Source organism: Globicephala melas, chromosome 5, assembly GCF_963455315.2.
Source record: "Globicephala melas chromosome 5, mGloMel1.2, whole genome shotgun sequence".
NCBI classification, from domain to species: domain Eukaryota; kingdom Metazoa; phylum Chordata; class Mammalia; order Artiodactyla; family Delphinidae; genus Globicephala; species Globicephala melas.
The window spans coordinates 56,422,382-56,439,550 of NC_083318.1; the positions used below are offsets into that span (position 1 = coordinate 56,422,382).

The following is a 17,169-nucleotide window of genomic DNA, read 5'->3' on the forward strand; positions in this document are numbered from 1 at the left end:
CATTTTGAACAGGAGAATATCCTATTCCAGAAATAGGAAGGTCCCTGCTTCTTCTCCAAGGCAATATTCTTTATCTCTAAGAAGACCCAAGGAAAATCAGTGTACCTCTTAAAAGATTGCCTGGCGAGGATGAAATCAGAAGAGGAACTCTTCATCCAGACCCAGTGAGGCGGATAAGGTCTGCTGTAACATGTCTACCGTTGGCCGAGATCCTCTCCTGAAAACAGATTGCTTTGGCGCTCTAGATTCAGAGACTCTTTTAGTACTAGGCAGCAGCTGCAATTCTGTGTCTCTAACCCATGTTTGTTGTTTTTGTTGTTGTTGTTTGTTTGTTTTCTCTTCTCTTTAAGGTTATCTCTTAAGGAAAAAATTTTTTTTTAAATATGTAAGTGATTTTCTCAATATCAGCTTTAGGCATGATTAAATGGCCAGACTTTGTTTCCCTCCTTGCTTCTGGTCCATTCTGTAAGATGTCTCTGCATTATCTAAACATTCAATTAATTATCCATCAATTTCATTGTTTACAGGGTTACTCTTAAGTAATGCCTGACTCTCAAAATACTGTGTCAATCAGAAACATCTAGACTGATATGTAATTTTCAAAATCATTATTTATATAGTCATAATTTCTCAGATAATATTCACCTAAAATAAACTCATTTTTCAATTATACAAGTATTTGAGAAAATTGAATTTAGGGCCCAATCCTTATTCTTTCCCTTCACTTTGGTTGAGGCAATGTTAATCATACATCATCTTTAAACAGGTGATTGGAAAGCAACATGTGCACACAGAACCATATTTTATCTGAGTTTTTTTTTTCCCCTTAAGCTTACTGCCCTTTATTTAGTGTGATCAATTGTATTCAGCCTTCACTAGTTCTTTGAGAATTCAATTTTAAGAGTCACTTTTAGTTTCCTGGACAACATTGGTTCATCTCTTTTTCCCAGAATTAATGAAGATCTAAAATCTAATTCTTGCCTATTTCAGCCCCAGACTGTTTTTATCCTCTTTTGTGAAATCAAACCCACATGCTTTTCCTTTGCAGCTTATGTCTGAGTATTATCTATGTCCCCAGAATGAAGTAGCTATTAAATTAGTTCTATCAATTGTCCATGGGTTTAGAGGTCCCCATGTGTGTTTTTAAGTAACCACATTTTATTTCAGGGCACAAAGTACAAGACTTCTGACTTGATTACTTAGCCTCTGGTCTTTATGTTTTAGTTTTTGAAAATAGCAGGGAAAATGCATTACTCTTTTTACCCTAATGAAAAGTTCTGAGCTCCTCTGACAGTCATTTCATTTCTGAAGGAGGATTAAAGGAACGTCCCCCAGATTGACTCTGAGATTTTATTTATTTTTTTCTTTATTTTATCCTTGTAATAATCTTGCTCCTTTGCCTCTCCAAACCTCACCATCCCATGCACATTTTCTCCCTTCTAATACCTTATCTAGATCATTTTGAGGATCAAGTAATTCATTTTCTCTACCAAAAGTCATTTTGTTTGAGTCATTTCAGACTATCAAGTTTCTATACTCTTTTGGGGATACTTTTTGGAATAGTCTGTTCTATAATTTTTCAGTTTTAAAAAGTCCTTCTTAAACCTAACTTAATTCTGCTGTGTTATGGTATATAATACAATATGTACATTTGCAAGGAATTGATACCAGAAGTTTGGGTCCTAGTTCAACCTCCATCACATTTTCAAGAAGGGAACCTAGATCAGTTCACATAATATCTCACTTCCTTATAAAGTGAAGACAATAATTATAATAATTATTGCCCTTTCTTAAAGAGTTATCGTGCAGTTATACATGAACATATATTTTTAGGTAGTTAGCATTTAATAAAATTCTATCAGATAACTACTTTACTATGCTAATTTTTTTTAAGATACCTTAAAATTTTTTTCTGGTTCTGTAGTTCTTTTTTTTTTTCCAGATTAAATCAGACCCACGATGTTTATGGTATTTTTAAATGCATAATTGTTTTCTTGCTTACAAAAGTGTTCACTGGCCTCGCATATATTTTGCCATTAATGTAAGTTGTTTCCTGGCCCCTTTTGAATTCCTTATCAGTTTCCAAGGCTAAGAACACATGGCTCTCTACCCACTGTGAACAAGTGCCAGTGTTTATAGCAAATATAATAAAAGTCATAGACAGAGAAAACGTATTAATAGTTTCACATTTATTTTCTGCAGCTAAATGGCTTCTGTCTTTAAGAGGCCTGCATATATTTTCCTGGATTTATTGTTAATGAGTAGTAAATGACAAAAAACAGTAACTCACAGAGATATTCATCAAATAATTATTAAAGATCATTCAGTGCCCAGTAGCCAAGTGGTTCCTAAAGACTGAGATTACAGCCAACTCTCAAAAATTCATGGCAGTAAGAAAAGCCTTGTAAAGATGACTACCAATCACAGAGTGTGCATAGACTCTGCCAATTAGGCACCAATTCATAACACTTATTCACATCTCCTCTTAAACTACTAATTAAGCCAAATACATTTATAAATGTAGAAATCAACTTTTGTCAGTTATAGGAGATAATTTTCAGATCACAGTATGAAACACCCCAGTTACAATACAATTCAAATATAAAGGGCTGAAGGGAATTTAAAGGAATCAAGTCATCACGAAGTATCTCTAATGTCAGAGACAAATGAATTATAGATTCATTCATGCCCTCTTACACTTACACACACAAAGAGTGAAGCACCAGAAAAGCGCAACATAACATAAAGAGGACAATCTATCAAAAAAGGCTTACTAGAATGATGAAATAGTATCTTTATTATCTAAAAATAAATGATAAAAGGGTGGGCTTCCCTGGTGGCGCAGTGGTTGAGAGTCCGCCTGCCGATGCAGGGGTCGCAGGTTCGTGCCCCAGTCCGGGAAGATCCCACATGCCGCGGAGCGGCTGGGCCCGTGAGCCATGGCTGCTGGGCCTGTGCGTCCGGAACCTGTGCTCCGCAACGGGAGAGGCTACAAGAGTGAGAGGCCTGTGAACCACACACACACAAAAAAAAAGGGTAAGGAAAAATTGAAATAATAAATGAATACCTTTATAGTATATTAGTGATAACCTGAGGGTTCTACATATTCGTTTGCTTCATAGAATCACTCTGAGGAAGGTAATGTTATCTGCATTTTATAAATGATGTAACTCGGAAGAAGAGAAGTAAAATTATGGTTAATACTTGATAATACTAGGTGCTCAACTTAGTAACTGTTATTATTTATTATTCTTGCTTTGCTGCTATCAGCTCCAAAGAGGTATGTTTATGTTACTGCATTCAAAGCTCAGGAAAACCTATGAAAGCCATTATAATGATTTCTATTTTAAAAATATCTTTAAGTAGGAAAAATTTAGTTTTCATTTTATATATAACAGAAGCATTAATGTATTATGCAGTTTTGAGCAAATCACTGATCTTGTTGTCTCATTATCTGAGGCAACCAGTAATCCATTCCCTTTTTCAGGGATATTAAGGGAATTCCCCTTTTTATTTGCATGTGTTATAAAACACAATGCATTTTTGTAATTTTGTGTAAAGCAGTTATTTTGTGTCATCATCAAGAAATACTCTACATTGTGGGCTGACATAAATGTTGATACCTGGGATCATAAGTGAAATAGTTGTGTTCATATCACAACAATTAAGAACATGCTAATTATTTTTCCCTTCAGAATACTAAGATAATAGACTCAATATAATGAACTGCTTAAAGAAATACCATATGCCCAAAATAGGGTAAGAATTAATACCAGGTGCTTTATTCACTGATTAAACTATACAGTTTTATTCCTTATGCCTATATTTCATTGGTAGTTCATTCTACACACACACACACACACACACACACACACACACCTTCATTGCATCCTTCTGCCAAGGTAGGGAAGGTGCTTCACTGAAAAGGATAATGTATGTGTATGAGAAAATACAGCACTAAGAGCCTGCTTCTGGAGTTGGTCCCCTGACTCCCAAAGATTGTGGAAACAGAGAAATTAACTTTTTAATTATGCAAACCGTTCAGTAAAGCATGTATTAAAAAGATACTTAAAGTTTATTTAATACTTTTAATGTCTTGATAATGTTGAAAATTTCAAAATAAGCAAAAAAACAAGTAAATTTATAAACTCTTAGAGATTTTTCTTTCAAATGTTCCCCTTTGTAGGATATAGCAGAAACACTTATTTACCCATATCACTAATTTCAGAACTACTAGACTGTGTTAAATAATAAAATTTTTATAGTATATGATTGAATTAGAAAATATCTTAGCTATTTCAGGACTGGGACACACATATTTTTAACTGCAACATAAGCCCCATGCCTCTCTGGGGAATCTTTATTTTAACTATGCCTATCAGCTGATATAAATTATTGAATTTGCTCAAACTTGCTTAAGAAAAAGAAGCTTCCTTAGATACAGTAACAAATTAAAATAAATTGAAAAGTAATTTCAAAACCACTGGCACAAACAAGTAAAAGTGCGTATATATCATCTGCACAAAATATTTTCCAAGTCCTTTATTCTCAAGTATTATATCGTATTAAATTTTTTAGTAGTCAGGAGAAGATATGCCTTACAAATATAGATTGATAACTCAATCAGTGCTAATAGTTAAGCTATTGTAATTTGGTTTTCATACTGAAATAAGAATATTGCTTTTTATATTTGACATGGAATCATTTCATGTATTTAGGAACATGCAGAAAAGATAATGCATATTTCAGTGTGGGATTAAGTGAAAATATCTGTTTTCACTGAGAAGCTGGCATATTTAGTTTGCTAATAATTGACCTAGTCGTCAAGCAACCAAAAGCTCCCATCTGCCCCTGCTGCTCATTTGTATCTATTGTATATATTTTAGCTTCAGTGCTAAGGCCTTCATTCCCTTCCATAGGAAGAAGATAACGGCATTTCTGAAGTGCTTAAGACACTTCTCTTGCCTCAATAGGGGAGAAAAAAACAGAAAACATAATATAACTACATGGAGAGATGCCTACCTCTGAGCTCTTTTCATTTTAGCAGCTTGAGAAATATTGGTACACGTTATTGCTCAGACACACATTTTTTCTAAACAAAGGTTACTGCCATCGATTCCAAAGAGAAAAAGGATCCATTATAATATTTTTTGCACTTCATTTAGCTAGCATCCTTATTGATTGGACTTCACAAACTATCTACTTGTACCTGATGTGCCTTCCTAGACAATATTGAGGACAAATATTTTATTTGATGGCAAAACATGTGGAGAATTTGACTTATCAGTTGCTGTATATTTTGGATACTCGTTCTGAAATTTATGAGCAAATTTTAAGAAGACTCAGTATTGCTCACCTGGGAAACACACACGCAAGCATGCACACATGCATGACACACCATCCTGGATGGGCTGGGCTGAGAAGGCTAAAGCACTTCTTGGAAATAATTTGAGTAATAAACTATGCCTCCAGAAAGACTTTATTTTGGAAATGTTACATTAAATTAAAGTCAATAGTTTAATCACTTGCAGATTTGACAGCCTCCTACCATATTGAGACTTTTATTGTAAAAATAAGTAATACTCCTATATTAAAGTACGTTTATTAAATTGCAAATAGAAAATGTGTAGAGCATGTGCCTTTAAAATTTGGGTTGATTTTTCTCATTATGTAACATGCCAACTTGGATTTCAATATAATCCCTTTGGTAAATAACTAACAAAAGGACTATAAGGTTAATTTAAGGCTGTAGTTTTCTAATGCCTTCTACTGCTTCCCCCCTACCTCTCAAGAATAAGATGTATACTTACAATTTTACAATGTATACTTGGGAACTGTGCTGATTAAGTTAAAATAGCTGTATGTTTAGTTAGAGTATTTTAAAATATTGTTTCAGGGTAATTTCACTGGATCATTCAAATATTTCATCATTTCAAAATATCCTTTACACCTAAAAATCTGGTTTTCCTTACAAGGGATTTTGTTTTATAATATAAGCCTAAAAACCCTTTGGGAGCATTTATGCCTGACTCTGATAATGCGTAACAGGTCTCAACAAGAAACTGTGCCCAGAGACTGATACTGACAGAGTTGGCATTTCAAGTTTCTGTTGAAAATGTATGATAATCCGATGTAAATGTACCAGTTATTTATAATAACAATTTCAGTATTGCAGTATATTAGGCTTTTCAAGCTATTTTTCTCTTCACTGGAACCCAGCCATAACTGTGTCCTTGGCTTCTGCAATGCTTTTTATAATAAAGTCCTTCTGATACAACTCATAATAAACCTTCATGGAAGCAATCCAAGATAGACCCTACTGATAACTGAATTCCTTTTAATAGTGAATTGTATTCTTGTGAGACTCCAGCATAGTTATTTTCCTTTTGTGAGACTCCAGCATAGTTATTTTCCTTTAGAGTTAAGGGTTTTATGTTGAAATAGTATTTATTTATTTATTTATATCATTGAACAGTCTCACTGCTATGACTAAGAAAATTGCTCCATAAAATACTTGGTAATGTAAATGTGAGAATGAAAGTTATATATCTGATGATTTATTAAATTTATGGCTTGTAGGAACATGACTGTCTCTATAAAGGAATCTAACGTACACGTTGGAGAATATTCTAGTAATGCCTTGTAAAAATGGGATGCTGTTGTAATTTGAAATCTCAAAAGCATGAACCACTGAAGAGGTATGCTTTCAGCATTTGTAATCCTACATGGCCTGGCTTTGCAAATCTTAATTTGATATAGGAAAATTTAGAATACACATTTATTTTAGAAATACTTGTTCTTGCACAGAATGTGACTTTCCATGTACATGCCTACTTTTGATGTATTTCCTTACCTGTTTCTTTTATTGGCAAGAAATGGAAAGGTCCATTAAGAGTAGGAAGTTTGCTTCCATGTCCTGGCTATTGTAAATAGTGCTGCAATGAACATTGCGGTACATGTCTCTTTTTGAATTATGGTTTTCTCAGGGTATTAACAACAACAACAAAAAAGAGTAGGAAGTTTAATTGAGTTCATGTTAGAAGAAAAACAGACCAAGGTTGATGAGCACAGACCTGAAATTTGAGACCAGTGATTACCCCAGAATGAAGAATATTGGTGTGTGTGTAGGCAAGAGGGACTCAGGGTTATTACCAGTGCTCTGAAACTGCATTTGGCATATCAAAATATATTTAATCTCTTTCTTCGTCTCCCAGGAATTAAACTTCAGAACTTTTGGCCCACATTTTAAAGAGTAGATTTTTTTTTTTTTGTCTTGAACTTTTCAAAAGCTTTTATCATCACACTCTGTGAATTGATTTTCATTGAAACTCTACTGAGAAATTCAGTGTATTTGGTCAGTAAATTTTACTTAAAAAATGGTGATTTCACCTTCTTCTTCTTATAATGAACCCCCATTAATTGAATAATTGACTATTTAAAAGACTCGAAAAGTTTAAGCATACAATATAAAATTTTACAAAATTTTATTTCCATAAGTGGAAAAATATACAACAGCAAAATACAAAAGCATATTTTGTGCATTATGTACAAATAGAGAAGATATACTAAGGCAAAGATTTCAAAAATTTGGTTTCTTTTTGTACAGTACTCTTAAAATAAACTTAGCTGTCATTTTTACAATGAAATCCATGTGGCATATGGCTTATTTTCAAGGACCCCCTCCCCCGCAGGAAATGTATCACTTAAAGATAAAAGAGCATATATGTGGCAGGGGAAAGAAAGAATAGGTTCTTCTCATATATTAGTAGGTCCATATGCTGTTTATTAAATTTGATGCTATTTAACTAATTCAGATAGCTGATTCAAATAAGAAGAAATCAGCAACTTTGTGGAAGTATAATGCAGTTTTATCATCTGTCAGATTTCTCAAGAGGATACCATATTTTATAGGCTTGAAATAAAACATTATGAATTAATATGCTTCAAGGGAATAGCATTGCCCAACGTTGGCCTTTTAGTTCGTGTAATTTAAATTATAGTATTGAAAAAGGTGTTCTCATGTATTAACTGAATTCCAACTTAGAGCACGCTGCCTGCTTCTCTGGTTGTGCATGAGTATGTTGAAGAGGAAATAATACAAAAAAAAAAAAGTCTAAGAGTCTGAGATGTCTTATAGTCAAAGAACAGCTTGTGTTTTAAAAAGAAATTAAAATACATTAACTCGGAACAGTGGGCAAAGTGTTTCAAATGAAGGATACGGTGAACAGACTGTTTCACTTCCCTTCCATTCCACATATCTATGAATAATCATTCCTTGAGGTTTAAAATTATAAATAACACTGCAGCATGGAGTTATTTTGATTTTACAAAGGAAATCATCCATTTTGTTTTTATTTTCATTTGGGCAAACTCAAAATGGCTTAGCGTAGCTTCTGCTAAACTTATTCAAGACTGAAGCATTTTTGACAAAAAAAAAATGTTTCCCAATTGTGAGTAGATTACTACATTTATGTGGCTAAATTCACACAGAATTGACAACTGTTGTTTGACTTGGCAAAGTTAGAATATGGTAGTTGATACCAAGAGAGGGGAGGTAGCAAAAAAATATTGTAAGGAAAAGAGAAATTTCAATGAAGAATCTATATGCAATTGTGCTCAGGGGAAGGATGGTTGAATAGGGACATTTTATCCTAAAGTTATCACCATAAGTTGATTGTTCTGTGTCCTGCCCTCACATACATGTACACATACATGAGACCAGAAAAAATGAAGGTAAAAATTTTTCATGTCATATTTAATTTCAGTTATTAGTACAGTCATTTGTAAGTCCTGGATAATGAGTGCTACATGGAGTTAGACACTGTCTATTTGGATACAGAGCTTTACTATTCATATTTATAAAGTCAGGATATAAGAAATTATAAAGTGAAAAGCTTGGTTACATTTTTAACAATATATAAATTTTTTTACAACAAAATTATCTTGAAAATAATTTCTATAATTATTTGCATGTGCATTGGGTGGAATAAAATGCTGTATTTATTTATTTATTAAGCTGAATTAATTAAAGAATAAATTAATATTTTCTGGGTCCAAGGTCCAACCATAATTTCCATTACTTTGGCTTTAATGCTTTATTTTCTTTGGTTGCTCTTCTGATAACTTAGTGTGGGTTGAATTGTAGTGGTGGAGAAATCAGCCAAAATGATGGATTAGTATAAAACATACTTTGTAAGAAAAGGAATAGGCTAATCCTAAACTCTTCATAGAATATTGCATACTTTCTCACCTAAAATTCACAGTGTTCTTATCGGTCATTGGTGTATTATTACAGCCAGTGTTTGTACACTGAGCCTGGATATTTATTGTGTTTTATAAAATTCGAAACCTGGGGCCTTGATGAAGTTTATTTTACATTTTAAAACCATGCTTCTCTACTAAGTGTATTTTTTTCCTCTGTGCCCTAATTGTCAAAACTAAGGTGCATCACCAGAAAATAGTTTGCAGTTTGGGAAATAGCTTTTAGCATTCTATCCATGAAGGCCTTGAAGATCAAAGATAGACTCTAGATGGTACAAACCAGCATGGGGAAAAATCATAACATTCTCTGTGTACCACACTCTTAGTAAAAGTATTTTCTAGATAAGTTGACATTGATTAGTAGACTTTATGAGACTCCTAATTCTCAATTCCAGGCTGAAAAATCACAGTTGCCAGTTCAGATTCTTAATACATTGTTCATATGGATTAAAATATATTTTTATTTATATATTCATTTATTCATTCATTGCTAAAATGTAACTGAAGTCTAATTTCAAAGAGAGCTGGGAGATTCATGTCAAGTAAACCTCTATAAGAGATGGTTAAATTTGTCTTAAGTTTTTACCATTCATTTTTTTTTACACATTCATTCTATATTTATGATGACACTGGAATATGTTTTTCTAAAATTGCAGTTTGTATGTTTTCCTGGGAGAGGATAGGATGAGGCTGGGTGGAAATCAAGATTCTTCTATGGGTTTGCTAAGATCTTCATGTAAAGTGATTCTCTTTGGAGTTTCCAAGGTAGTTCATTTCATATTATTGTACTTCTGTTTTCTTTCTTTTTTTGGCGGTACCCGGGCCTCTCACTGTTGTGGCCTCTCCCGTTGCGGAGCACAGGCTCCGGACGCGCAGGCCCAGCGGCCATGGCTCACGGGCCCAGCCGCTCCGCGGCATGTGGGATCTTCCCGGACCGGGGCACGAACCCGTGTCCCTTGCATCGGCAGGCGGACTCTCAACCACTGCGCCACCAGGGAAGCCCTGTATTTCTGTTTTTTAAATCGCTCATAGTCACCTTTAACCTCTCCACCCACTCTACTTCACTGCTGCCCTTTTCACAGCTGTTTATAACTTCCATTCTCGCCCCCCCCCCCCCGACCTCATGGTACTCCGTGCTCTCAGCATGATAACCAATTCACTCTCCTTAAATATGCAACAAAACGCAATATATTACTGAGTGTTCTAATTAACTCCCACATGTGAAAATACTTTACATATTTCATCTCACTTAATCCTCATGACATTCTTAATATGTAGCTTTTATTATTCACAAGAGAGCAAAGGGAGGCTCACAGACCTTAGGTGATTTGCTCAAAACCATGCAGCCAAAATAGCTGAGATGGGGTTTGAGGAAACTCTGTCAAACCAAAAAACTCACATCCTTTCTATTACAACATACTGTGTCTAGCCATGCCCTTCTTTCACTGGAATGGTCTTAACCCCTTTCACTTCTGTCTCTGTCCTGCTGGCAAATTCTTTCTTAAGTTTACTGCAAGTATCACCTCTTCTGTGGAGCCTATGTTGACCCTCTCCTGCTTAGCTCTTTGCATATCACACATCTGTATTAGAACATATCATAATGTCACTCTTCTCACTTATTTTTTTGGTTTTGGAAAGTATGGTCATCATTTTTCATAAAAATATTTTATTTATGTAGGCATGAAATGACTTTGTTATGACTATTTTCAAATATGTTTACAATTAATTATTTTTAGACAGTTTTATTTTTGAATATAATGAATACCAATGATGACATACGCCACATAAAAACAAAAGCACTTTGAGTCATCTACAGTTTTTAAGTGGCTAGAGGAGTCCTGAAACACAAATGGTTAAGTACTGCTGGTGACAGCAGTGTCTAGCACAGATTGAACACTCTTTAAATATTTGATGAACAAAACTGAATAATCAAATTGATATAACAACTTTTAGTTGCAGAGACTATAAATGTACTATGTGAGGATTTAGGATTTACATAGTTTTATAAATTTACTCAAACAATTATAAGTCAAGAAGAAAATGAGCAAAAAACACATTAAAATATGTTTTTTTAGGGAAAACTAAATTCAGAATATTAATTATATTAATCAAGTAAATCATATATTAATTAAAATTAAAATTCTAAGTGAACATTATTCAATACATTAATCAATGTTGAAGCAGGCACTCAGGTAGCCGATTAGTTTGTATGGAGGACACAGTGGGTCATGCTATTATAGCTATAAATTGTGAGATTTTTTTAGAGAGCAGATTTGTAAAACATTAGAAATTTGAAAATAATAAAGTGCAATATTATAGATTTGCTAGAAGCTTTTTTGTTTTTCTTTTTAGATGTTGGGGGTAGGAGTTTTATTAATTAATTAATTTTTGCTGTGTTGGGTCTTCGTTTCTGTGCGAGGGCTATCTCTAGTTGTGGCAAGCGGGGACCACTCTTCATCGCGGTGCACGGGCCTCTCACTGTCGCGGCCTCTCTTGTTGCAGAGCACAAGCTCCAGACGCGCAGGCTCAGTAGTTGTGGCTCACGGGCCTAGTTGCTCCGCGGCATGTGGGATCTTCCCAGACTGGGGCACGAACCCGTGTCCCCCGCATTAGCAGGCAGATTCTCAACCACTGCACCACCAGGGAAGCCCTGCTACAAGCTTTATAAAATGTTTTTGATGCAACTAAATCTTGAAATTTTAATGAAATTGTTAGAAAAATGTATCACAACTCCAGATTTATATATGGCAATACTTTGTCATTATGAAAATTTATTTTTAAGAAGTAGTGTGTGATATTAAGTAAAATTAATGAACATCTTCAGTTAAAGAGAAAAAAACAAAAGAATATTTCATGCTTTTATTGAGTTAAGAAATTTTAAACGTCATATACTAGCATTATTATATCACACTTTAAATTTACATATACAAACCTAATTAAAATGTATAATTCAGGTCCATTCTCTAGTAGGTCTGTGTCTTATGGGGAGGGGGAAGGGTAAGCTGTGACAAAGCGAGAGAGTGGCATGGACATATATACACTACCAAACGTAAAATGGATAGCTAGTGGGAAGCAGCTGCATAGCACAGGGAGATCAGCTCGGTGCTTTGTGACCACCTAGAGGGGTAGGATAGGGAGGGTGGGAGGGAGGGAGATGCAAGAGGGAAGAGATATGGGAACATATGTATATGTATAACTGATTCACTTTGTTATAAAGCAGAAACTAACAGCGTTGTAAAGCAATTATACTCCAATAAAGATGTAAAAAAAATGTATAATTCAGTATTAGTAACCAAAGTTTGCACTTAAATCTCTTTAATATTATCTTCTGATTTCTTCATTACACAATTGTTCTACTAAAGTTTGTAGTTGATAATATTAAACACTGTTATTTAGCTGATTTTTATTGCCATTAAGTTAAGCAATCTATACTTTTAAACCTTAGGAATGTAAAATACCAAGCAAGATACTAGAAACCCACCACTTACTAAGGAGAACTAAATAAAGGGTTAATAATCATTCTTTCATCTTAAATCAGTTATAATTTTTATTGATTAAAAAAAACTTCAGGTGTTGCCTACACAATGATGTCATTCCCCTTGTATTTTCTGTTTTTTTCCTCCTCGTGGTCTCAATACTCAAGCGCTGACTGATAACCTTACGCAGGGTTTGTACGATTGTTTATTTTATACTTAAAAACAATACTGTTCATTCCTCTTTAACAAAAACTGAATTGAGCCATGTCATATCTGCAGTGGAGCAGTTTTCCTGAGTGCAGAAAGAACATGTAGCATTCCTTCCTCTGCAAAGCTTTTCAGATTCCACCTCTTTTCCTATTGCCACCAGGGCAGATCTTAACCCCGTCCTGCAGGAGCTAGCAGGAAACACCAAACACTCCAGCCCTGCCTAGACACACTATGGACACTAGCATTAAGATGAATAAATTGTTCTTTTTGATAACTTTCCAGCCACTCTTAGCAAGAAGAAAAATGAGAAAAAATTGAACCAATTTATTGCCTGGAATGTGGCCCCCTAGGAGGAGTATATTAGACTGTGTTCAAAAAAGCCCTGGGTATGAATGTGAGAGACTGAGGGAAAGTTTTAGGGTCAGAACCAGAGCTAAAATATCAGTTTTCTAATTGTTTGAGAAAATGTATTTTTAAGATGGACCTTACAAATAGGATAAAAACACTACTGTTATCAGGAATGTTTATGCAGTATGGTAATGGTCTTTTCTCATATATCCTTATACCAGACAAGCCAGGTTTTGATAAAGCTTTAAGGACATCAAGCAGAGAACAGCAGTTTCACTGGCTAATTAATCTCCCTCTTTATATGTAGTTTGATGCGTCTCTTCTACATATCAAGGTGTGTTCTGTTTCTCCCACCATACAATCTATTCTGGGTTGACTAACTTCAGACTTGTCAGCACTAAACAACCTCCTTCCCACCACATTGCATTAGGCTGTGTCAGCTTCCTTTTCTTTCATCCTTTGTCCATATCTGTCTTCTCAAAGTTCATCCCCTTATCTCTTCGCCTTTAACTTCCAAGCACTATGAAGTTCGATGCTTATTTTTGTTCCCCACCTAATGATTATATTTTTTGAGGATATGAACCGAGTCTTGTGCCTTATTCTTTGGCATTACAGCTCGATGTTGTGTTCTCTGTGCTGCTTATTTCACTAAGTCACACAGCCTTTATATACAATATCTTAGTATTGGTATTTCTACTTTTATCATACATTTTTCCAAAAACAGAAACCTCATAATATTGTCTATAACCATATTCCTACCAAATACCGCTTTAGTAATGGAGATGGTTTTGTTATCCTAGCCCTACCTTTTAAATATGAAAAAAAAAATAGCTTTCACTTTTATTTCTCTTAATCTACAAAGTTCTATTGTCCACTCTATGAATTCATGACTCGAAAATTTCAGTTTAATCTTTTCAGTTACCATTCTATGTTGTTTTAGTTATTTATAAACTCAGCTATTTATAAAATAATTTTATTACTTGTTATATCTTGATAAGCTGTACTATTAGTGATCATCTGTGTTTTGTGTGTGTATATTTATTTTCCAAAGTTTCTCATAAGTACACCTTTGGTTACTTTTGTGTCTTTCACAGTGCAGTGTTAATTTCCAAATATATTGTCTCATAATAATCTACTCTTCCTAAGATCAACGGAAGAATTTCCTATATATCAAATCCTTGCAGTATTAAGGATTCATGTACAAAAAAATGCTGTATTTCATGCTAGATTAAAGTATTTTGCCACAAATTAAGAGCATGAGGATTCCTTTTTTGTTGTTCCTGGCTTGGGAGATTCCCACACTTGATTCTTCCAAAGATAAAATGCTGATCCCCAAATAATCACTTAGGAATATTTAAATGTAGGAATAATTATATTTTTGTTACTTTGATATTACTGGAATATGTAGGTTTTAATTTTGGAGGGAGATTTAAATTTTTAAATATTATGTGTAATGGCAGTTAATATTTTTAAAATTAAACACAAAATTAAAAATTTATAATAAAAAAAGCAAAGCTACCAAAAAATTGTGTTTAATCATATCAGATAAAATTTAAGTTGGCTACAAAAAAAAAAATTAAGTTCGCTACTTTGAGCTCATTTATTTTAATTCAACAGGCCTAGATACTGCATGTGCCTTCAGAATTCTTTGATGCTAATCTTTTATGATAAACAATTAGCTTCCAAATTTCTCAAGGGCTGACTAATACTATTACCTAAACATTAAGTGGATATCTTATTTTAAACAGAGATGATGGCTAATAGCAAGCAGTGTGTCAAAGACCAGAGGAGTTGAGAAACTGGAAAGTTTTGAGACATCCTGTCTAAACAGGATTAAGGCAAAACCAAGAGGATTATCATGCTTCAAACCCCAAAGATCTTTGTGATAGCTGCTTTCCTAAACATCAGGAGTAAAGGTTAGAATCACATTCAGAAACAAGAATGCAAACATGTATTCACAAAAATCCCTGTCATTAGGGAAAAATTCAAGAATGTCCCAGCCCTTCTATAAATATTACACTAAGAAATGTATTGGTGTGAGGGGTCAAAAACATTTTATTTTTCACACAAAAAACTAATCTCTCCTACCTTTCAACTTTACAGTACTTAAAAAAAATTGACTGTATTTTTTTTAGAACAGTTTTGGTTCACCAAACAATGGAGAGGAAGGTACAGAGGTTTCCCGCATGCCCCCTGCCTCCACAAATGCATAACCTTCCCCCTTACAATGTCCCCTACCACAGGGGAATACCTCTTCTTCATAAAATAAGCATATTTCAATCAGTTTATCTCCAGTATGTCTAAAAGCTTCTCTAAATAGTGTAAAAATATCATTTTTCATATAAAGTTTGTATTTAAATAAAAGCATACAAAGTTAAAGATTTCTTTAAAAACAAATACTTAGAGCAATATCTGTAGCAGTATTTGGTTTTCAGGTGTGGTATTATCTCCTATATTGATTTATAAAAGCAGTTAATCACTATTAAAATTCAAATCATTTAGTATCATCATCAACTTTTTATTAAAATTTTTCACTCTCTTTCCATATAATTCTATATACTTACTTTTAAAAAATTACATATAGTCCAGATTAAACCATGTCTACAAAAATATAATTAAAACACAAAACTTTTTGCAACTTTTATTAGTTTAACCTCTTGCAGTATATAGGGATTCTACAAATCTAATTCTTTTTTTGTTACATCAACAAGTTGAAGTCGTTTTGATATCAAAACTACATACCCTTAGGAGAATGTAAAAAGGATGATGCATTGTGAGCAATTAGATGTATGTCAATTAGATGGAGGCAGAACAAATAAATGTTAATAATCCTACTGTGTGTTGGGGGAAAAATACATATACATTTGGTCTTGTTTATCCAATAGTATTTTTTCTTAAATCTGTTGTAAACAACAACAACAACAACTATACCTATAGAAAAATGGCCTGCCTTAAACTACCCAGTTGAAAAGTGAGAAATAGATGGTAGTTCGTTACTCGTAGCAGCCCCCATGCCCTAGACTTGGAAGATGATAGTTGGAGAGTGTTCAGATTAACGCTGTTAGAAATACCTAATTTGTTTAAATTATCTTTGAAATTTATCTAGATTTTTTTTTAAAAGAAAGAAAACAAGCTTAGGGTTTTTGGAAATTGTTTTATTGGCAAGGTCTATGGATGGACACCATTGTGTAGGGGCTGCTGATTTTCCCTTTACAAATTTCCCCATCTCCCTTCCCCAGGTGTTGCTGCCATCACTACCTTTCCCTTCCTCCCCTTTCCTCATGGCAAGACGCATGGAAGAAGAGTGCTGTTAAGGCCTCTCCATTAATGAACAGGTATGGTGGTTCCCATGAATCAGTGCAGTGCCCCTCTTCTGCGTTCTCCATTAATAGTCTATCTCTTTTATATTGAGAAGACTCATTTACCCACCTACACAGAGCCTACTGATACAGAAAAATAACTCAACCTGAGTATATCTTTACATATTTCAGCATGCTATGCATTTCAGAATTCCCTGCACAGTTGCAGAATACTTTTTAAATGTAGAGGAGTACAGAAGAATTAATTATATCATTTTCAGAGAAAGGTGCTATGCAGTTTCCTCAACTGATTCGACAGGAATAAAATGGACTTTGTGGGCTTCCCTGGTGGCGCAGTGGTTGAGAGTCCTCCTGCCGATGCAGGGGACACGGGTTCATGCCCCGTTGCGGGAAGATCCCACATGCCGCAGAGCGGCTGGGCCCGTGAGCCATGGCGGCTGAGCCTATGTGTCTGGAGCCTGTGCTCCGCAACGGGAGAGGCAACAACAGTGAGAGGCCCACGTACCACAAAAAAAAAAAAAAAAAAAAAAAAGCCTCTTTCAATGTTATACAAA

The 17,169-nt window shown here is 34.4% G+C and overlaps 1 protein-coding gene across 6 annotated transcripts in view; it reads left to right on the plus strand.

The window, feature by feature from the left end:
• The window catches only part of PCDH7 (protocadherin 7), a 407,976-nt gene that overhangs the window by 200,390 nt on the left and 190,417 nt on the right, over window positions 1–17,169 (plus strand). The window contains exon 3 of one of the 6 annotated variants that reach the window (XM_030832238.2): window positions 16,535–16,630. The exons of the other annotated variants lie outside the window; for them this stretch is intronic. Coding sequence (XP_030688098.1) covers window positions 16,535–16,623 — 89 coding nt within the window. The 3' untranslated portion in view covers window positions 16,624–16,630. The remainder of the gene's footprint in view (window positions 1–16,534; window positions 16,631–17,169) is intronic. 6 annotated transcript variants of the gene reach the window in all.